Source organism: Larus michahellis, chromosome 6 (assembly GCF_964199755.1).
Source record: "Larus michahellis chromosome 6, bLarMic1.1, whole genome shotgun sequence".
In the NCBI taxonomy this organism is placed as follows: domain Eukaryota; kingdom Metazoa; phylum Chordata; class Aves; order Charadriiformes; family Laridae; genus Larus; species Larus michahellis.
In genome coordinates, this window is record NC_133901.1 from 56802992 (window position 1) to 56826949 (window position 23958).

Sequence of the window (23958 nt, forward strand, 5' to 3'; positions counted from 1 at the left end):
AACTGAACAACCACATTTAACAGTTTGGGTTGGTTTTTTTTTTTTTTATTTCCCAGTGACAGAGGCCTTTTTACACAGGGCAGCAAGAAATGGTTGTACAAAAATCTGTTTGGCGGCTACTGGAAACACTTTTGCCCGTGTAAGAAATTTCCCTTGATCAGGTGCGACAAGGAGACATACTTCCCGACTGCAGCGTTAACCCACGGCTACGGCAGGAGTTCGGCCACCCTCGAGGACCGTGACTTTGCTGTCGTGTGGAGAAGGCGCACAGGGATGGACTGAGCCCAACTGAGCGGGCAGGAGAAAGCGAGGTACCCGCGGTGAATACACGGTTATGCAGCCGTGGCCTGCCCACTCTCGGCGGGGCGGGTGGGCCCCCGGGCTCCAGCCGGCTCCGCGGCCCGGCCCCACAGCGCGGGCAGGAGGAGGCGCCGGGAGCGGGGGTGGGGGGGGCGCCGCGGGCCGCCCCTGAGGCCGCCTCACCACAGGTGAGCGCAAGGGCGGTGGCGGCTCCGTTCCCGCACCTGCCTCACTCACCTCATCCTCCAGCAGCGTCGGCAGAGGCTCGAAGTCGTAGCAGTTCACCTCCTCCTCCTCCTCATAAAACACGTCCTCTGTGGCACCAACAGCCTCCATTCCGCCCAGCGAGGGAGCAGAGGCTTCACCTCCGCAGCCTCCCCTACGCGCCCGGAGCACGGCCCTCAGCCTTCGCCGCGGCTCATCCCCACACCCGCCTGCGGGCTGCCCCCGGCGGCGACCCCCACGGCGCCGGACCCGCTCGCCCGCCCCGCTTTAACCCCTTCCCCTCCCGGCGGGGCCCGGCCACTGGGCACCCCCTGCCTCTCCCGGCGCCCTGCCGCCGCCCGCTTAAGGCCTCGGCTGGGGCAGCGCTACCATGGCAACGCGGCCCGCCGCCGCCTCGCCCGCGCGGCGCGGCCTCACTGCGGCGGCTCCCGCCCTCCTGCGGCGGCGCCCGCCCCCGCCGCCCGCCTCGCCCCCGAGAGTCGCCGGGGGCCGGTGGCGAATCCCGGCGTGTCCCACGCTCCCCCTCCTCGCCGGTCACGGCGAAACTGCCGGCAAGAAGGCGGTGGGCCCTGAGGGTCGCGCCCGCCGCAGTGCCAGCTGCAGCCGCCGGGGCCCCGCGGGAGCCGGGGCTGGTGTCCGGGCAAACGGGGGCGGCGGGAGGGAGGGCTGGTGCTGGGCGAGCGGCCGTGGCGGCGTTGTTGCCCGGCGCCCGAGGTGCTGACAGTCGGTGTGGCCGGGGAGCCGCTCCCGCCGGCGAGCGATTTCCTCCATGGGGAGCGCTTAAACTCGCCTTCTCAGGCGAGTCTAAACCCCGGCCCTGCCTGCCCGTGTGCCCCGGCCGCGTTGTACCGCCATCGATGCTCCAAATCGCTTGGATAAACGATAAACCCCGGCGTTTAAAATTAGGCAGGTGGCCCAAGTATTCGGATCACCATGGCTGTAACTCCTGACGCAGGTCAAACCATAACAAGCACAAACAAAACCAATACCAAGCTGGTATTACCGATGTTCTTATCAGCCCTAGCCCATTTTTGCTGTCCACCACAGGGCTTAGGCTGCCTAAAATAACTTCATTAAGACTCTGTTGAAATTGAAGGTTCAAGATCAAGGATTCCTTCGAAAGTACCACCACATGTTTTTGTTTCAAGTAAACCCCACTGGAAACCTCAAGCTGTTTTGTGCAAACAGGCTGTCGCCATTCCCCTTTTTTGCCCAGGAAGGGGAATCCGTTTGGTAACGGGTTTTTGGTAACTGCACCCGCTGCACAGACCCCAGGGCAGGTGTCTCCTGATGTAGCTTTAAGCGTGCGCACAGCCACAGCGAAATCTTCACGTCTCCCTCGTAACCAGCATGGTGGATGGAGAGAGCAGGCTGTTTTCTCCTGTAATTAAATTTCACAGCTACAGGTACTTGGAAAATAATAGTGCCATTTTCATTATTCTGCTTTCCTGTATTCCTGTCGTTCTATGACAAAATGGAGTATGTTAATGAATTAATCTGTGCACAGTACATCAAACAAGGCAAGAGTTTTATATTCTATTTTGTATGTAGTACTCTTTGGGAAAGATTAATACTCTATTAAAATATACATTAACAAACACTGTGAAGCAAACAAAGATACTTTGATTAACTGCCCCATAAAAGCCATCCTGAAGCAGCTGTAAGATTTCTCCCAATTAAACATTAATTGGATACATTCCACAGTTATGGCATGCTACTGAGAAAAAAATAAACCCAGGCAGATTGGAATCTTTCATATATATGCTGTCTTCTTAGTAACATTTTGAACTAAATCGATGTGAATAAAATGTTTTTCATGATTACAAATGTTTCTAATCTATATATACTTGTCATTTGGTAACTCAGGCTTTTAATTGTGAACAAATACTATAGCATGGGAAACAGTGAGTGCCTGGAGCTTCTGAAAATAAAGCCCAATACGACTCCAATAACAACACTATTTTATTTATGAAATGTTTCTTAAAATGTATTTCACCGGCATATTTGGCAAAATGTTTTCCTCAGGCAGCTCAGTCTACCCAAGAAGGATGCTAAATAATGGACCCTCATGGGTTGGACTCATAACTGCATTGTAAAGAAAAAAGAAAAGAGAAAATTTTCTCTGGTGTGTACATTGGGTCCACTACACTCATCCATAAGTACATCTTAAATAAGCCCTCCATTGCAATTGTCACTTCAGCATTCATAAACATTTCTGCAAAATGATAGTGTAAGTCAAACCTATGGGTGCTGCAAGGAAATTCACATGCTAGTTTTTGTTGTATAAAAGAAATTCACTTGCTAAAAGCAATTAGTAATTGAGTGATAGGGTATTTCCCTGTCAGGTTGGCAGACTTGGGTTCAGACACCTACCCTGAATTATTTGGACCTTGAATCTAGGCTGGGTAGATTCTGCCAGAGTAAGTGACTAACTGACTGTATCCAGGTGATTCGGGATGCTTGAGACCTATCTCTCGGTTGCTCTGGTTGACTTCCTTGCTCCACTGAAGAACTCCGTATACTAAGTGGAATATGTACAAAGTGGAAAATGAAACGAACAAAGGATTCCTCTGTAAACAAAAACTTGTTAGCCGTATCACAAATGCCTTGGTAGGCAGGACAGAACGGTCACTGGAACTGATATGGTTTGTTAGATTTTTCCAGAAAAATTGCTCTGCTAAGCCTCTGCTCTCATCAGTAATTCTGTTGTTTTGCTTTCCTCGCTGGTCTCACGGTTGAGGCAACTGTCAGAAAAGGCATTGTAACTTCTTTGATACATTCATGTAGCAATTCTCACACTAGAGTATTCATTCTTATTAACATCTGCAATTAATCATGGCCCACGGGAATTGTTGGAGGACATGCAACACTACACAGTTCGGCGTTAGAGAAAACCCCACATGTAGATGATGCTGTCAGTTCCTCTGCAGTCATATTTTCTGTTCTTTCTTTTCCACAATGTTGCTTAAGAAAGTTAAAGTTCTTAAGAGGTTTTTATAGAGTATTGGTAGGCATTTTTTGAAAGATGTGTTGGTGGATATGTGAGTGTCTGTGGAAATTATCTTCTGAGTCTGAGGTAGGCTGAACATGCAAATGAATATTATATTAAAACCAGAAATATACAGAACAGCAATCAGGTTCTCAAAGGTGAGGGTTCTCAAGAGGCAGAAATAAAAAAATTATTTTGCACTAATAATATTCTATAGCCTGAAAAAAAGTAAGAAATGTTACCCTAGATTAAAGGAATATACTGTGACTGAAATTGTTTTGGTAAAGGATATTTGAAACAGATTTAATTATGGAAGTACCAGAGAGAGGTTTAATTTCCCTGTGATAAGATTTTGAATATGAACTGAGATCTCTTTAGTAACAGTTACACCAGGAATCACAATTATTAGAGATTTTGACTTCTGAATTGCAGAATAGCGATGGAAAACTACTAAGCAAAGGTAAACTCCAGGTATAGTGTAGGTATACATGAGAAACCTCTCAACAAAAATGTCATGGAATCAACACGAAGTTTTATGTCTTAGACTTGGTGTATGATCACAGACAATACAGAGGGACTGGGTCAAACACATCTGATTTCAGTTTTCTCACAGTTTTAGCATGCTCCCCTTAAGCTTTATCTAATTTGTAGTAAATGCTGTGGAGTTAGGACAGTTTGTAATTTTCATGTAAGCAGTGTTTGCAGCAAAATAGCAGACTTGATTTCTGTCTCTGACAGCAGTCGATAGCAGATGTCTAGAGAAGAGTGTGTAGGAACAAGGTAGTTATGTATTATGTTCTTCCGGTACAGTCTCTCAGCCTCCAAAGAGTCACAGTTCAGATATTCCCTAAGGCAGTGGTAGTGTCTATTGGTTTAAGAGACACTGGAATATTTCTTCTTTAATGAAGTTGTTCATTCACTTTTTGAATCTGAATAGTTTTACTATCCACCATGTCCTATTGCAAAATTTCTCAGCTGACCCACGCATTGCATAAAGTAAATTCTTTGTTTCATTTTAGGCCCCTAATTTCTTAAATTGGAAAAGGTGGTGGATAGATTCCCTGTTTGTCACCTTTCTATCTTTTGTGATACTATAGAGTTGTCATATCTTGCCTAGTTTCATATTTTCAGGTTGAAAGGTCCTGGTCTAGTTGCTCATTCACAGAATAGAAATTATTCCATGACTTTGATCATGCGTTAGCACTTCACAGTACTTTCTCTAATTGTGTCATTATGTAATTAAAAATTGTGAAAGAGAAGATTGGAATCAGAAAGAAATAAAAAAAGAAAGATGGAATTGGCAGACTCTCAAGAGATTTTTGAAAATAATGTATTAATGACCTACAAACTTGAAGGAAGTACTTCTCTTAACTGTGATTTACTGATTTAGTTATGAGCCTCATGCCTTTTATTTCCAATATGGGATATTGTCAAAAAATAGTTCAGAGAATACATTCATGGGAATTCAGTGTCTGTGTTTCTGCAACATAATCTACATACAAGCTACAGGAGAAAGGAAATTGTATAGGGTACTACTGTTACGCCACTTTGTGCCACTGGAGATGTCTTTCATGTTCTTTTGTAGGTTTTCCCTTCTCATTATAGCACTTTGGTTATTCTTTTTAATAGATTATATAATCATAATTGACTATTAAAATTTTGGAGTACCAGCCTTGTAGATGAAAGGTACACATTTGTTACACTATAATTAGATTGTACATTCTCCTTTTAAGAGTTTTCGTTTAATGGCAGTTTGCCTGAAGGTTCTCGTTTCAATTTAGTTTGGGTGAAACTGAGGGAACCGAAGGATTGCAGTATAAAGAATTGGGTTTTTTGCGTGTATGACTTATATCCTTTCTATTGTTTGGTTTTTGTTAATCAGAGATTGCTTTAATGCCATGGGCTTTAATACTTTTACAGTCTATGAAACGACTGTTCTTCCTTTAGCAGTGATATATATTTCAAGACAGGGAAAAGCTTTCTGCCAGTTGCCAACTGCTGCTGCCTTTGCAGCAGCAGTGAGAAAGCATTGTAATAAAAAGCAAATTATGTGTTGCTGCTACTGAAAAACCTGAAAGAATTCAAAGGTAAAGATACTGCAATTTTTAAACCGGCCCCATTGCTGCTATGAATCCTATGTAAGCATAAATCTCTTGCCTGAAGTGGCAGGTTAGTTTGTATTCCAAGTACTTCAGAATCTTATAAAGGCAATAGGGATGCGTTAGCTTTGCATTTCTGAAGAACATCAGAAAATTATATGCATAGACTGCTTACTGTATGGCAAAAACCATATATAGGCATTCCATTTTCATGGGGTTGAATGGTAGAAATGCAAACTTCGGAATCATCAAGCACAGTCTTTGGTGATTATAGGCACCTGTCACATCATTCTTTTCATGGAAATATCAAACTCCACCTGTTCCTACGTTAGGAATCTTCTGATTTCCAGCCGCTACTTATACTCATTCACTTTCACCCCAACATTATCTTTTATCTTTTAATCTCAGTTTCTATTTCTTTACAGATTATCATATTACGTGTACATCTCTTCTGTTGCCTTTGACTTTGTTTTTATCTTTTCCAAACAGTGCATTTTCTTAAACACGTGTTCTAGTCATGATTGCTTTTCTACTACACTACACTTTTGTTGTCTTTGTAATACTGATAAACCTCAAGTTCATAATTTCCTCAGGTGCTTAGGAGATCAATAGAATCCTCTTCTATCTGCCCCCTTGGTGTATTTCTTTGTGGAGGCATATGCCTTTTTTTCATCTTCATAATCTTCTCACATGTCCATTGTCTAAAGACTTTGATTTTATTGTATCTTCTTTGAATAGTAGTTTCATTTGTCCTCATATGAAAGACTTTCAAAGGATTCTTCACTGTTCTCCTCAGGACATCTTTCCGTCATCTAATACGATTTCTTCTGAACAGCAGCTGCATCTCCAATTCTTTCTACGTGAACTCTACTAGGTAGCACTGCAGGCATAGAGAGCTCCTACCAGGAGCTACTTTAGGGTAATGTGCTTTGCATTTAGGCATCTCCACTTTCTTTGTCATTCTTTAAATATCCTATGCTGTTGCACTTGGATATTGCCTTCTTGTACCAGCTGAAATGCAGGGAAAGACAGCAGAAGTAAAGATACAATTTGGCCCGAACTGAAGTCAATAGCAAAACTGTCATGGTGTAATTTCTGTTGAAGACATCTTACTGAGATGCAAGATCAAAGACCAGGATTGTTTTTATTTGTATACAAGTGGGAAAATAACCAATATGCAAACAAATGGCTTTCTTTTCACCACTGGAAAATTAGGACTAGAGGAGATATGAGTTCAAAATCACTCCAGTGCTAAGTCTGGTATTTGGGAATTTCTGAGTCATTATCTCATTAATTCAATTACCTTATTAGGTTTGTCATAGGCAGTATCTATCCAGAAATATATGTGTGTGTGTGTATTCACACATATATATACATACAGAGAGACTGATAATGGGATTCTTTCTATTATTATCACTCTGTAGTGTTATATGACTTCCTTTATCTCAGTGTCTTTGTACATTCCAGGTATTCCCACAATAGGCTTGTATTGCAAGGTGGAGACCGCTTTGCTTATTTCATGCGGTAAAGTGAGGCACCATGAAAACAAATCACTTCCAACATTACTCAGGAGGCTTATATCAACTGGAAATTTAAGCCATAAACCTGGAGAGCCAAATTTACGCTATAATTGCAAAGCATCCTCCAATTGATTCTAAACTGCTTTAGTTTTGACGTTATAACATTGTCTTCATAACACAATATTGTCTTTATAGTACCTATTGGTCCCCTTGCTCTTTTAATTCATTTTAGTGGTGTTCATTTGGAAATACTAGAAAAAGTTGTGCAGAAGATCATTTTAAAAGATAATGTGCATAATAAAGTCTACTATGATGCCTATGGCAATTTCACACTGGAAAATAAGCTGCAGGGTAGTACTAGCTACCCTTCAGAGAAACACCTCATAATAATTAACTAAATCTTAAATTCATATTAAAGAAACATAAAAATTAACTCTGTGCAGGCAGAATTCTAAGCCTGAAATTGCTTATATTTCTGACATTTGGCTCTTTCCTTAAGCTTTCGTCTACAGAGATTTATGAGATCACTATGAGCTGCTCATAATGGAAACAAAAACACTGACAAGACAAAGCATTTTCCCATCCATGGGGCAGGGAATCAAACTGCATTGTTTAAATCCTTCTTGAAGTTAATGAATCAGCAGGAAAAGTCCATCCTGAAGACCTAGTGTTCCCCAACCAACCACCTGCTGTCCCCAACAGCTGATATGAAATCCATGATTGTCTTTGTTCTTCTGTTCCTTTCCCCAGAGACATGACCATGGTTATCTTGGGAATCTTTCTCAATAAAACATAAAGACAAACTAGAACACAGATGACACGATCTACTAGCATCAGAGGTAATATACAATATTTACAATTTAATCTTTTTGATTTATTGTGACTTGTGACTGTTTGTCTCCAATGAGGATTTAGCTAATGTGTTTCATACTTAAGTCACTGCAGTTCTTTCTTCCCGACATTGAATTGGAAAGGCATTCAGAAATTCCATCCGTGCAAGACAAACCAACCCAAATCTCCTGGGAGCATACCAGGTGCTGCTCTCCGTACTCCTTACAGGCCCTCCAAAATAAAAACACTGCTAATCCAGCAACCTGTTCTCCTTTCTTACCCTAGGAGAACAACTGCTCTCCATGGAAGCCCAAGGGCTGCACTACTCCGCTGTGAAGCTCTCAGTAGCTGAGATCAGGCTGTTCTTGGCAGAGGGCCCTATATTATGTTACTTTGTGCCAGAGCTGATGAGAATGTCTGATCACAATCAATTTCAGATCACAATGCTGAAGTCAGTCTTTCTGCCAAGCCCTTCAATCAGTAACAAAGATAGTTGAAAGAACTTTCAAAGGCACAGATCATCCAATGAACTCACTTGACCTCACAAGAGGTGAGGAGCAGAGGTGTTTTTACTTACAAACTGAGGCAAATCTCATACCGGGTATCAGAAAATGTTTGTTGAAAAACACAGCAGGAACCATACTGAAGCTATTAAAAATGCAGATTTAATTTCCAAAATAGTCCCAGAGAGTTGTATTTTTCACATGATAGTCACAACTACAGAGGAAAAGGGCACTTGCTAAGGTTGACCTCTGCTACGATAGCTTGAAAATGCTGCGAGTAGGCTGCTTTCCTGGCAGATGGAAGTAGTAGTCCTTTACACAGACAGGCTTTGAGTTTGAACCCCGGTGCCACACGCAGGTGAGTGCCCTTTTTGCATTCTGAAAAAAACCCCCAACACTTCTATTTCCAGTCAACCTGAATTAAGACTCATTTCCAACCTCTCATTTCAGCCACTGCACCAACAAAATCAATTATTTGCACTACCCGAGTCTTGATTTTGTAATTGCTGCCTAGATAATTTGCTGATGGATGCATTAGTAATATCTATGTATTGTGCCACTGGGACTCCTTTATACTGGGAAATGCTCCTCTGAGGAGAAGCAGTCAATACCCGGAATCTAGCCGTAAAATTTATAAATACAACCAGAAAACTTAGTTGAGACTGAATCTCGTACCCTGCACATGCAGACCAGCAGGAGGAGAGAAAGTCTTACCAAAAGAACTGATCAGCAGACGGGAGAAAATAACCCCTCAGCCTTCCAACAATACAAGGCCCGAAGAATTGAGCTGCAGTCTGGTTACAGGACTGCAGATTTTTAGACTTCCCTGTCTTTTTTAGAACTAATTTAGGGGAAAAGGTAACTGATTTGCAAAGACTCCTAAAGACGTGATCATTAGCTGTATGTTAGTGGAGCTCAAAATAGTGTTTAATGAGCCAGAAAGAGAGATAAATTGCTGAATTCAGCTCAAAGTCTATAGTAGCTACAGTGAGTATGTGCTTGAAACATTTGTCGTTAATTAGGCATCGTCAGTTACCTCCTGGATGAAGCCAGAGCCATCTTGGGCATCATAAAATCCATGAACTACAGTATATGTCTCCAAAATTTGATAAACCAAATGAAACAACTGGGTAAAACTCTCTTCCAACCTGTTAGAGCTATTGATTCATCTGGATCTATAACATGTTATTAAATTTTCATTCTTAGTAAAGACAGTTGATTTATATAAACACTAAAAAAAGAGGAAAAGATTGGCTGTAGCGAGCAATTAGGTACATGAATATAAAGAAACTCTCACAGCACACAGGGAGAAGCAGAAGAGAGTACAAGATAGTGCTGATGCCTCCATCCAGCACTGAATAGGATTCTGCCGATTTCTTGAAAGTTTTGAATTGGTGTCTCTATGGGCACCCCTTTTGAGAGGCAGTGTGGAATAAATACTAAATTGGCTAAAAAATACAAAAGTACAGCATTGTTCACACATTAAGGAAAAGTATAAAATCAAGAGGCTTCTGAGGTAGAAAATAGCCGCAGCTGGCATGAAGGACACAACATCTGTGGTTCCCTGATAAGCTACATGAGGTACGGGACGGGATGCAATTATTCCGTGGCTTTACCTTATGATGTATAGCGGATACAGGAATGGGATGATACCATGAAACAGATAAGCTGCCAATTAGCTGCCCGCTAGATGCTCAGAGCCAACATTTTGTCAAATTTTGATGAAATGCTGTCCTTTGTGTGAACTTTGCTCATTATAATGTCATTATAATACCAAAACACACCTCCATCCCGAAGGCTACCCGCCTCCAAGGTGCGACCACTCCTTCTTGAGTCTGCGCCCTGAATTTCTCGTAAACTATACCTTTAATTGTGAAGCGAGAGAAATTTACACCAATCATGATAAAAGTATGTATGACTAAAGTCACTCAAACTCCACCTTGAAGATAACAAATAGTATAAAAATAGCCCAAGAAAGGGGGGATACCCAGGGAAGACACCATCATAAAGAATTACATCACTGACTTCTGGGATCAGTCGACGGGCTGAGCCTCTCTTCCCCCCCATAGGGACGCCTTTGGGTAAGACTTAGATTATACCGAGTGCTTCCTCGGGAAACTTAGAAATTTCTCTAGAGACTCTCTTTTCCTACATTTAAAGCCAGGCTGTATCGTTTATAACTTTGTCGCGCGTTTTGTATATGTAACAATACTTTCATTTGCACGTGCTTTGCAGACAGTGTATTTATCACCGGCAATCCTAAGAACCTATATATCTGTTGTTTAAATAAACTGCACTTTTTTAAGTAGCTAGTCGTTTTGGTTTCTCACTGAACGCGACCAAAGACTCAAGAGTGGCCGTGCTAGTTCATGAGCACGACTAGACTGAAGGTGCAGTCCACTATTAGTGTATCCAAATCGTAATAGTTTAATACATATTAAACGCGATTGGACTGATAGTGCTGAATTGGGCATCACTCAGAATTTAAACCTAGCCGCACCTAGCCTCCCACCTCGGTGAGGAGTGTTAGAACGCAAGGGGGTTTATCTTCTGCCAAAACCGCTTTGCCCCTTTTCACGCAACAGGCAGGCAGGAGTCACCTATTCGTATCTCAGAGGCAGTGCATCCCAATTTTAATCTGCCTCACAAGGATAGGTAAATTATTTCAGTTCAGCTTCTTGAAATAAAACATTATTATTTATAGAAGCATAGCCAGGGAAAATGGTTAAAACACACACACACAAAAAGCACCTGCACCCAAGCTTTCACAATGACTTCCTTAATCCTGGATATTCCTTACTACTGCATGAAATAAGGGGGAAACTCTTCCTATCATGACTTCTCTCTGAATAATCCCAATAAGGCCTCTGCCACTTGAGACCTAAAAATGCAAGACCAGATTCACTTACATTGAATACCTCCAGTGGTCCTGCTGCAGCTGATGCCTTCTGGATTCCCCAGATGTACGTACTTCTCTGGGTGGCACAGGACCAGCGGAATGGCTTCTATTCCTACCTTGAGCGAAAGGCTATCTGAGCACGACCAGAGGACCTGGCCTCCAGGAATGTCCTCCTGAAGCCAGAGCCTCCTTGGGACTGCTTTGACCAGTGTGAAGCCAAAGTGCTGGACATTTCTTTGGTATGAAGGAGAGCCTTCAGGTGCTACAGAACCAGCACAGGAACATCCAACGCGTCAAGTCTTCATACGACTTATTCTGTTTTAGGCTTGGGGCAGAACAGAGTAAAGCCTGGCAGCAGCCTGGTGTGCCAGCTCCCCATGGCCGTGCCAGGCGTACCTCAGCTGCAGCCGACAACCTGGCACTCTGGCTCAATTCATCAAGAGAGATTATATAACAAGCAGAGAATTTCAGCCAGAAAAATTCAAACGTTATCTGCACACAAAACCCTCATTGTCCAGTCCGGTCACTTCTGTTCTGCACCAGCTGCTTGTGTGAACAATTTTTCAGCTTATCCTCAAACAGTATCTGTCCTTGATCATTTAATCAGTATTTAAAGCTGCGTCTGTGATGTTATTGATCCCACTTGTGCCTCCAGTGTGTGTTTCAGATGGAAAATCCAGCACAGAGGGAAAGCGCAGAACACTTTCTCAGCAACCGCAAGAAGAAAAAGATGCATTTTTCTCCTTTCTGATTTTATGGTTTGTTGTATAATAGCAATAATCTCTATTGCTTTCATATACTTGCAATAAATGGCTTTTGAGATCGATGAAATGTCTGAGCTTCACTTTGGCTATTAATCATTCTCAGTAGCCATTTATTGCTTCATATATTACAAATAACAGAAGTTATTCCTTAAACCTACCCAGATAGCTGAGGACTGCAAATTTTAAACCTAACTCTGAGAGACAGGTTCGCTGATGGCAACCCCTGTGTTGTCTTTTACAACAGTAAGTAATAATAACAGCCCTGTGCCTTCCACCTGCAGATTTCAAAACCCACTATACAATGCGTTAAGGAAAAATGAACCTTGCTTCTGTTGTTGAAGGAGGGGAGAAGGTGAGGATATAGGTAAGAAATACCTGTGAAGATCCCTCCCCAGTTTTTTTCTCATTATCTGAGAAAGCAATTTTGTAACCTGACAGAATTTGTAATACCTGACCTTGGTGCCATCCTGCTAGCAAAGCACCTTGGGAGTCAATCCTCTTGCTGCAGGCAGGGGAACAGGCACCAGCTGCCCTGGGAGAAGCTGTGTTGCTGGTAAGCATCAGCAAGACTGGTGTGAAACAAATATTCACTCAGCAAACTTGATCGACCTGTTTCCTAATCTGACTAATCTTCAGTCCCTCTCTTTGCTCCCTACCCTCCTTCTGCTTAGGGCCTAATCATGTTTTTTGGGTAATCATAAGATAAAAATGGGCAGTGGCATTGAAGGAGAGAAGTTCCCTATAAGTTTGGGTTGGGAAAGCATGTCCTAACCCTGAGAATAATAGTGTGGGTCCTTCACAAAGAATGAACTACCATGAACTCGAGCATAACGTGCTGTTTTGTATTAGAGGCTTCTGCTTTGACGTATATCTGCCTCTTAGATGCCTCTGCTTTGATCATCCATCATCCTTTATTCCAATAAAAATACAGACCTTATTTCTCAGTTCAGTGGAATTCAATATTTATTTACACAGGTGGTGACATCTGTATAATTTCTTTGCCTACACATGGGATTTACCAAGTCTGGTAAGAAAACATCATGACTCCAGTGGCTGTGACCGCTTTGAATGCGAGTGGTCAGTTGGTAAGGAGCAACCAGGGTGTTCTGAAGACATGACACAAAACATCTTACTGTTGCCATAAGCAGCATAAATTCAGCATGGGGTCACGCTGTGCATGAATCCTGGCTATCTGGGAATAGATGTTTGGAGGTCAGAGAGAGAACCCCAGACAATGTTGTCTCTTCCATACAAGTTGCATTACATCAGGGTAAGGCCAGATGGTCAATAGGTCAGAATGCCAGGTCCACCAGCAACGCTGGCAGTAAGCACATACAGGGGTGCGTACAATAGTATCAGTTTGACAGCACTGCAAATATATACCTCCTTATCCTAAAGATGTGCAGTCAGATAATACGAAAATGGGATGTTCTCTTACTTACTTTCCTTTTCTGCAAGAATCAGAAAGCCAAAGTGAAACTGGACTGGGATATCACAAGTTTTTTGTTTGGACCTCAGCAAGCATCAAGAAACAGAGGGGAAAAGCAGCTTGAATGGTTGTGACAGCATTTTGATAACAGGCTCAGTGACTGGCTGTTTGGTTTTGGTTTTTTTTGTTTGTTTGTTTGTTTTGTTGGTTTGTTTTGTTTGTTTGTAATCAAGTAAAGGACAGAATTCACTTTCTTCTCCCAACTATAGACAAGGCACTCTACCCGCCAATGTTGAATTATTTTTAACCTTGCCTCATGGTTTAAGAACTCTTTATCCAGATTAGCCACCTCAATTCCTAGAGTTTATTTTAATGTTGTCTACAATTTTATAATGATCCGTCCTGCTGAGTCTACCTCTGCATGTAAAATAGGTCGATACTATTAATGACAGCAATTCTGTGTTATTGCAGCCCACAGTTGCAACAGGCACTGGGAGAAAAGAAGAGCTGAAAAAAAGTCTGCATTAAAACTTTCCTGGTTTTCAACAAAACCTTTGTCATGTTGCATTTGCATTAGGCTTACATAAGATATTGTGCCACCCTGCAAAGTACGTATGTCTTAACTGTGCCTTCTTACTCCATGGATTACTTCCCTTTGAATATTAGGAACCATATTTTAATAATGGCGGTAGGGGTGATTTTCTCTTTACTCTCTCGAGCTCGACAGAAGATCAGAAGGGGGAGAATTGGTTTCTGTTCCTTATGCATCACTGGCTGAATTGTTTCCACATTTCCAATCTAATTTAAATTACACTTGTGTAACTCCAGAGGATGACAGAAGAGATGCAGGACCGAAACTGAGAGAGCTCTCAGTAACTTGCTCTTGGAAGTTTCAAAAAGTATTACTGACCTCCTACCCTTACTCTCCTACCCTACTTTTCACAGAGACATTTGTTAGGGATGTCTGAGGTGGTTGTTCATACAGCTCAACAAGGTCTTGACAGCCTTCTTCTGAACTGGGTGAAGAGCAGATCCTCCATATATCCAATGAATGCATGTTATTCACATTAATCAAACAATATTTAACCTCTAGTTATCTGAGAAGGAATATAAGCCCTCTTGCCTGGATATAAAAATTGATGTACTAAATCAAACCAGAGATCCAGTTAGTTATTCTGTCTCTGCTACTGGCCAATAACAGATGCTTAAGACTATAAGAAAACAGCATGTACAGAATGATCCTTCCCCACTTTTCGAAATCATCATTTTACTGTGATTACAAAAAGACACTTGTCAACTAGCAAACAGAGCACAGGAGCCGGGAAAGATTTCTCTGAATGACTCTTCCTTTGAATTGCTTTGTGTCCTCAGGCAATTCACAAAGGTTGTGACTCAGTTACCAAGTCAGTATGAAAACATTCGTCAGGCTTTGCAAGTTGGTAAAGACTGGATGCCCTTATAAAGCTGTGTGTCACTGCGCCATCGCTTGTGACACAATAGTCATAAAATCTGCTACTGTCAAGAAGGGAGAAATGTGCCATGAAAAGTAGCTTAGAGATGCTCTCAGATGTTGAAAACCAAACAGACAAATGAGGTTGTAAATTTATGATCCAGGGAAATTTGTACAGAGTAGAAATGGCAAAGACAAGTTAGAATTATGTGGTGGTATTAAAGTAACTTTTTTGTTTGCTAATATTTTAATAAAAATAACAAAAGAGTTAATGAGCAGACAACAATAGCATAAGTCACAGAGAACAATAGCATAAGCACCTTTCAAAGAAATGTTCAATGAAAATTAGTACTAACATGATCTTGCAGCCCCAAACCAGAGAGAAGTAAACTAGTTTTGTATTGATTTGAAACACAAAGGTTTTCCTAAGACTTGTTATGTCCAAAATTCTCTACAGCATCTAATGGGAGTGTGCTAGAAATTCTTTCTTCTTACAAAAATGATAAGATTGATGAGTTTTTCTTTATTTGCAAATTGATTTCAGAAACCTCTAAGGTATTCCACGGTTATGTTTTGGAGACATTATTTGTCATGTTTCTATTTTGAAGATGCTATTCTGAATCCATGAGGATGCTCACTTGTTTCACAGCTCTCTCCCATAATATTTTTATATCGGTCTTACATAACTACGTCAGTGACCAATTTTCAAAATCTATAAAATAGAAATATAACTCCACAGAAAAAAACCCAACCTCATGTTATGCCACTTAATTTCTATTAGTTCTTCTATCTAATAGAAAAATAAAGAGAAAAATAAAGAAAACTAATTTACTCAGTGAATTGTATATGTAAGTGGAAAAATATGCATGAGTTTCCTTGCTATATCCCAACAAATTGCTTATTATCCATCAATAATATTATCCAGTCATGTGGAATATTAAATAATAGGTTGGCTGCTTTCCATGAATTTCATCAAATATGCCTTTTGTACTTAAAAAGGTCTTGCAGCTTCAGTGAGAAAAAGGTCAATCAGGAAAGTCCAATCGTATTCTTCACTATGTCAGATATAGCAGAGATTTTAGTTGTCTGACATAACAGAGTTCTGTCTTGTTTCATTTGCTTGGCTCTCCTCTTCTGTATTGATGTATTGATATATTGATAAATTTTCCTCTAAAAACTTCCAAGTGTCTGCCACATTATGAAAAATATGGTTTTTTTTTCTTTACAAAACTGTAATTTATCTAGTGACAAATTGTCCAATACCCCTTAATACATGTGTAGACTAGTATTTTTCGCTTGTTCTGTAGAGTGTCACGACCAAAGCTTATATATACTGCATTCAATTTTGCTCAGAAAATGTAAGAATGAATGATAAAAATTTTATTTTTGAAAAGGTTCCCCTTCAACATCACCTGCCATAAAAAGGTTTAAGCAGGTTTTTTTCCCAAATGTTGCTTGATCAGCAGCAATGAAATTGCTTCCTATCAAAGTCTGAATGTTACCATATGGCAATACTCTCATCAGATGGGCTTGCCTGTAGAGAAAAACTGACCAGAACAGTTCTTTTTCAAAATACGTTGTTCTAAAAAAAGCTATTTTCCAAAGTAATAAGTTTACTTTTCGAGTGCAGGAACGGTGTGTCAGAGGGAATGCATTCCACTCAATTTCCTTGCATCAAAATCTCTGCGAGAACTGGAGATGAAATTCACTCTTTGCCTCATGAGCAGCATGAAAGCTATTAAATAACATGACCATGATCACAAGCATTGGTGCTACGTGATCTGCCTCCATCCAGAGTAAATCATCGCGTCATCATATTGCAGGGCAAACTCATTCATAACCTATACTTCCCAGAATATTCATTGTCAGATCAATGGACTCATATTGCTTCTGTTATCTATTAGGCACTAGGGAATTCCACATACAGATGCATTCCTCCAAGTATAATTTAATTATAATTTGCTTTATGCAGGGGAAATAGTAGCAGGCAAGTTAAAGAGACGGATACTCCATTCTTGTGGTTTTGCCAAGAAAGTGGTCCAGACCATGAGTAACCGAACTCAGAAAAGAAATTCTGACATTTCATACCGGGACTCTAAAAGCCTGAAAGTAAAGAACAACATGGCAGAAGAATGCTCTAACATAACATCAGCAGAACCGGAGAAAATCTAGAAGGATATAACAGGAAGGCATGGCATTTTATAACTGCATTAGCTCAGGGTGGTTGCCAGCTGCTTCATGGCAAAGTCTGGACTAACGGTTGACTATCAATACCATTTTTTTTTAAAAAGCTTGGATTAATTTCTAAAATTTGTATTTCTGGGACTCAAACCTATATTCCCAAAGCTATGAATTTACCCAGAGTAGGAATACACCTGGGCAAACTGGAGAGAGTTTGACAGAGAGGACACTTTTCTAATTTATGATTATGCCAACAATTGTCCCTCTTTGTTGCAGGTTGTGGAAAGGGATTAAGAATGCCTACTCATCATTCCTACAGCACTCTGAGAGGTACAAAAGCCAAATAAATATTACATTTCATTTTGAGTAATGTTCAAAAAGTAACTCTCATTTTATTGGGCATTGCTGACCCATCACGTGACCACTCTTCCGCACAGGTCTGTGTATCTGGGAAGGAAACAGAACATTATTGGCCCTTTGGATGAGTTGTGTCATAAAGTGCTGTATTATATATTGCATTTCTCCATACCATGGCCAGTGGTCAACAGTATCTAAATGTTGCTTTCGTTAAAATCTAACTAAATTAATTGCAATGGGTCCTATCCTCTGCTGGCATGGGTTGTGCAATCATACTGTGGTCAGTGAAACTAAGTTGAGTTATTCAGTAGAAAGTCAGGGCAACCAGCCTCCTTAGATACCCAGCGGAGTACTTGAAGTCAGAGTTGAGCTTCTTGATACCATTCAGGTGTTTTAAAGAGTGAAATGAATCCAGTAGTGTTTCCATCAAAAAACAGTGTGTGCTGCATATTAACTGTCTCCTTCATCTTTATGGAGCAACAATATCAATAACTGTCACAGACTTTGTGACATATAATGGACTGTGCTGCCCCTGAAGGCACAAGGTTTTGCCAACCTCTTTACTTCTTAAGATAAAATATATTCCCATTAATAGGTAAAATGTTACCTTTAGGTCAGGTTTCACTGTTGTTGAGAACATCACAAGTGAGGAATTGCAGGACAGAATTTGCAGAAAAAATATTTTTTTTCCTAATAAATCCCCTCCAAAAGGAAAAAAAATAACATTTCAGCCCTGATGAAATAGAAGTCCTGGATAGCATCCAGCAGCAAAACCCGAGCAGAAAAGCTGCAGCTTAATAACTTTACTAAAAGGGAAGTTTTTCAACTCCAGTCTGCCTTCCTCCGAGGGTAACCTAGTGCAAGTGCGTTATCTCGATTCATGCAGTAGAGGACACTATTTTACACATCATCACCTCCCTGGCCAACGTGGTGCAGTGACACAGCCCTTCATCAAGCCCTGTCTGTTCTCCTAATACAAAAGAGGGGTTGCATTAAGCTGTGGATGAAGCGCCATGCATGCCAAGGATGAAACATTATCAAGACATAATTAAGTAATATCAACCACCACAACAAAAGGATCGAATAGAATTTGTGTGGTAAAGGTGTGTGAGCGTATTGCTTGACCTGAGTTGTGTTGTGCATGAGGACCCTGGAACTCCCAACCTGTTCTTCCTGTTAGCACTTACCTGCCCACCACAGCCGAAACTGGGAAAATAAGCAAACTGCCACTCACTTCTCATCAAATCTCTCCGTTCAGCCATCGGCACGTTCTGAACCCAGAATGCATGGCTGCGCTCTGAATTTCCTGGAACTTAATCGGATGATTCCGAGTACAAGCAAGACACAGATGCATGAAAATCTAGGGGAAAAATGCATTTATAAAGGTTGTTAAATGGTTTATGTCATGCTAGTTGTTTCAATGCTTAACTTAGTGCATCAAGGGAACTATTTAATTAAATTTTCTTTGAAGGACCCCAACTATTAGCACGTTATAACAGGATTGGGAAATATAACTATATTCTTAGTTGAGGGTTTAATATAAATATGTAATATTGAGCTGCCTGCCTCCAAGTAGGAAGCTGAGGAATAAATTTATAATTGTCTTTACAAAACATCGTCGGCATAAAAGTTATGCAGAACTAGAAATTAAGATATTTTTAACAAATTTTCCTCATGACCCACTTTTGAACCAGTCAGTCATTATATGGAGCCTTCATATAAATTTGATTTGGAAACATCAATCGTATTATACCTTTGGTGCTGTCACGTTTATTTATTAAGAACAGTCAGAAAGTCACGTTTTCTGGAACAGGACAGTAATTAAATGACAGAAGACAAAATTCGGGATTTTCCCCTTCCAATTTTAAGATACTTTCTGGCAACACCAAAGCTTACCTCTCCCTAGTTTTCTTTAAAGTAATGGTATGTGAGCATTTTCTACTCTGTCTTGGACTCTTCTGTGTTTTCTCTCTGCTTCTCTTCGTATTTCGCTGTTTCCTTTCGCAGAGTCACTGCTCGACCAAAACAGTAGACAGACCTCATGTTCACAGACAAAACTGCTATGAAATACCATGGTATTACTTACTTGTACTGTACTTACTTGCACACATCAAGGTTCTGTTGTGCAAGGAACAGTACAACCGCACCAGGAAAAAAATGATGTCTAGTTGCATAGAGTTGAGTGAAATTACATCACCATTGAATTACTTCCCTATGTCATTAACAATTTTTATTAAACGGAAATTAGATTTTTGAATAAAAGTTGGTAGATTGTACTGTTGTTGCAATGGTAAACAGGTGCTGTGGGTATAAATTTTAAGTAGAAGAAGGGGGTCTCTCAATGGTCTGTAGTCTCACAGAATTTTAGGATAAATCAGGTTGGAAGGGACTTCATGGGGTGTCTAATCCAACCTCGTGCTCAAATTAGGTTCAGCATTGAATTCAGACCAAGTTTCCCAGGGCTTTGGCCAATAGTGTCTTGAAATCCTCCAAGGATGGAGATTCCACAGACTCCCTCGACCCTGTTCCAATGATTAAATATCGTCACAGAGAACATTTTTACCTAACATCTATTCAGAACCTTCTATTTCAACTTATAGCCACTGCCTCTGGTTTCCTTGTTGTAAGGAGCCTGTCTCCATCTTAGTAACATCCTCATAGATATTGGAAGACTACAGTTTGGGCTTTCCCCCCGGGTTATGCCTTCTCTTCCGCAGTCAAAGCAAGCCCAATTCTTCTCAAATGACATGTGCTCCAGCTGCCTGGACATTGTTGTGGCCCTGGACTAGCTCATTTCTTTCTGTCTGCCTAATGTTTTGGTCAAGTCCTGCAAGGGAGACAGGTGTGTCTGCACATATTCTAAAGGAAAACGCGACACACTTTTATCACTGTCTTACAATTAATTGCAGAGTGAAAAAACATCTTTTATATCACTGACATAAACTGAAACCTCATAAGCCAGTGACCATCTCGAGGCAGAAGTAAAAACCCACTAGCTCGACCACAGCCCTTATGAAATCCTTGTGGTTCTGAGTTGGAGAGCACTTACCTAAGGCTTTGGTCAGCATGACAGCAAACTGCCTTCATTGTGTTAACATCCAGGCTCCCTTAGAGAAATCTTCACTACTCATGGTAAATATGACTGTCTTCCCAGTCCATTTGGTGAAGCTAAAGGAAGAGGCTTTTCCATCCTGAAAGCTGGGAAAAAAAAAAAAAAAGAAAAAAAGAAAAAAGTCCATGAGGTTGAAAAGAACAAAATGATTCCATTAGAATATATCCCTCATCACCCTTTACCTTGCATTCAGCCAGTTTATATTGTGCATGCAGTGGTTGTCTGGCTATATTTATGTGACTACCTAATTACTAGTAATAAAGAGATATAAAACATCTATTCATACACATACATAAAGTTATAAATACATATATTGGTAACAGAAGGATTTAAATGGACTAGATTATACATGTTATCCCCCAGCTCAGTTCTATAAAAATTCAAAGGCTGAACTTGATTTGTCCATTTCTGATCTAATGGAGAACGCGTGTCACATGCGTGACTATTTCAGCCCTTGGGAACAATTCCAGTGACGTAGTCACTTGGGGAAGGTATGATTTACCAGAGGCCTGTTTCTGCATTAGTTCAAAGGTCTATTAGCAAATACATGGAAAAATTGCAGCTTTCGAGGCGTAATCCTTCCCATTCCAGAGGGACGATAAAGCAGAGGACTATAAAGTGCCGTAATTCAAGGCATGCAGCTCCTTGAAGGCATGAAGTGTTCGCTTTCTAGGTACCATTGGCAGAATTAGAGTCATAAAAGGGCCTTATTTTAGAACCTGATCCATCTGGCCCACCTGTGCTAATGAGTAAGAATTCTACTTAATAAATAGAACTCCCAATTGCCTTCAAGGAAAGCCTTGCTAAGATCTGAAAATCAGGATTTCACAGGTTCTGTTATGGTTAGGACATGTCAGAGAGAAGAGAGTGATACAATGCATCTGAGACATTAATTACATCTCCGTAGGCCAGAAATGTTTCCAGAGGTGTGAGGAGAATGTGGGAGGAGCATTCATTAATGGTCTTTGTGTGACAAATCTAAAACAGTCTTTCTGGGCCGGGGGGCGGGAGAACCAAAAAAACCCAACCATATTTCCATGAAAAACAATCCCATGGAAATAATTTATTCAGTTCTTTAAGTAACTAGCAGAAGTTTCAGGTCACGTTTCTTGAATTACTAGAATTCTGGACATTATTTCTTGGTTCTGAAGGGCTTATGCCTTACAGAAATAAGGAAGGATGCCTCCCTGCTTTTACAAAAGGCACAGCTGTGTGTTTCACAGCAAAGTGCACTAAGGCACAAGAGAAGCATCTTTCCTGTTGTCTTGCAGCGTGTCAGGCACACCCCAGGCATGCAACAAATAATAAATAAAATAACAGTGTAAGTGCGGCTGGGATTAGAATATTATTACCATACTCCAGAGTCTCTGTCATGCTCTTTCATCTCACTCTTGGCAACCCACTTGCCGGTTCACATCATAGTTTGAGAAAAAGCTGCCAGGATATCCGCTACACATAACAACAAGAAACCCAGGATATATTTTTTATTAGCTTGCTCTCTGCGTGGGTATATCTCAACAAGACCTTTGAATAAAGCTGGCGAGTACTGGCCAGTAGAGAAAGAGAGTGCAATTTCTAACATTCCTGTCCAATGAATTCTTAATCTGTCTTCTGGAAAAGCTGGCTGATAGCAAGGCAAAATACACATCCTCGAGATTTTCCTGCCCTTTCTCTGCTGTAATCCTTTGCTTGCGTATGACTACATTGCATACGTTAGAAATCCGTCTGGTGAGGAGGTCTGTCTCTAGTAACAATTATGGAGGCTGTAGCAACTTGGTGCATACAGGAAGATGAGTGTAAACTCTATAATAAATCCTGGAACTCACCCTGGCCTGGCATCAGTGGAGTTAAACACAGCCCCAAGCGCTGTGATTGCTCCACCTTTATATTTTATCTGACAGTTCTCTTTCTCTCCCTGGATTGTCATGTAGCCCTTTTGCTCTGTCTGTTCACATTACACAGCAGCTCCTCTGGTGTCTCTTTCAATTTTTTCCATACAAATGCATTCCCTGTGATACATTAAAATTTGTGTGCAGAAGACTTCCTTAGGCTCACTGTTGCTTTGGCACACTTACATTTATGCATAAACAATTAATATTAATAATATAGATTAATAAATAAATGCCTGGCCAAAATACCGGAAGCATCTATGAAATTTAATTTTCACAATATATGTCTTAATAGACATTTCCCTTGAGGAGGACTTCCAAATTCTTCCATAGCTTCACCGGTTTCAGTGTTTGTATCAGCAAGTGGAGGAACTTCCAGTAACATAAACTAATGGTGACAAAGGCTTTGATGAGGAAATAGATTCAGATTTGTGAGAAAATACTGTACCTGTGCTCAGGCAGGGGCAGACAAAGAAAACATTACTGTGTAGGGCCCCTAGTATTACAGGTTGTATTACTCCACAAATAAGGACTTGGTGCATGCTTTAGTTTCAAAGGAGAACTGGGAGGTAACATTCGATATGGGGACGTTCAAGTTTTGCAACTGAGAAGTTACCATCTCCTTGAATAACTCTTTAGTGCTCCTCCTCTTTCCCCAGCTGACTTTGGATGGGATTTGAGCTGACACCCACAGTTGTGTGTTTGAATAGCTCTATTCAGTGCTACGTTACAGTTTACATGTCAACTTCCTCGACCTGAAAAACATGAAACTCTTGATTATGTTTGTCAGCCCATCCCGAGTTTTTACTTCATTATGAAATTTATTGAAAAAGAAACATAGAGCACTTCATTTCCCTCTTTCGGATCACTTCAAATGTTACAGGAAAACCTACCGAATAATATAAATTCTCCCCCAAAGGATTTCTATCTCTCAATAAAATCTTATAAAACTGAAAAGTCTACTTTAAGAACTTTGCACAACCAAGTTCTTTCTTGTTCATGTACAGTTTTGGCCTCTTTTATTTTAAAACATATAAATCCAGTATAAATGAAAACACATATAAAAAGAATTATATGATCTATATACCATCCACTGAAAATTTAAACATTTAAAATGAATGAATTCTGAAAGGAACAGCTTTGAGTGTTATTGAGTGAAAAAGCAGATGGTGCAAGGATACATTAGTGTCACAGAGCATTACCTTCATCCTTAGGAGAAGGGATGGCATCTCAATGATGCACTGGGCTTTTTCATTGCTTTCTAGGTGGTTCAAGTCATAAAACATAAAAAAACCCTGTTTCTTGCTGAAGTTGTGTACTGAAGAAATTAACGTATCTCTGATTTACTCTTTGCATATAGATTGCTTCTCTGAGGGGAAAATTCAGCTTAAGGCTGATAAGTCATTTAAG

The 23958-nt window shown here is 40.7% G+C and overlaps 1 protein-coding gene across 4 annotated transcripts in view; it reads right to left on the reverse strand.

Moving 5' to 3' along the window:
• KNDC1 (kinase non-catalytic C-lobe domain containing 1) overlaps positions 1–900 on the reverse strand; it is a 63962-nt gene extending 63062 nt beyond the window's left edge. For all 4 annotated transcript variants that reach the window (XM_074591867.1, XM_074591866.1, XM_074591864.1 and 1 more), the window contains exon 1: positions 538–900. In XM_074591867.1, coding sequence (XP_074447968.1) covers positions 538–636 — 99 coding nt within the window. In that variant the 5' untranslated portion in view covers positions 637–900. The remainder of the gene's footprint in view (positions 1–537) is intronic.
• Between the last annotated feature and the right edge of the window lie 23058 nt (positions 901–23958).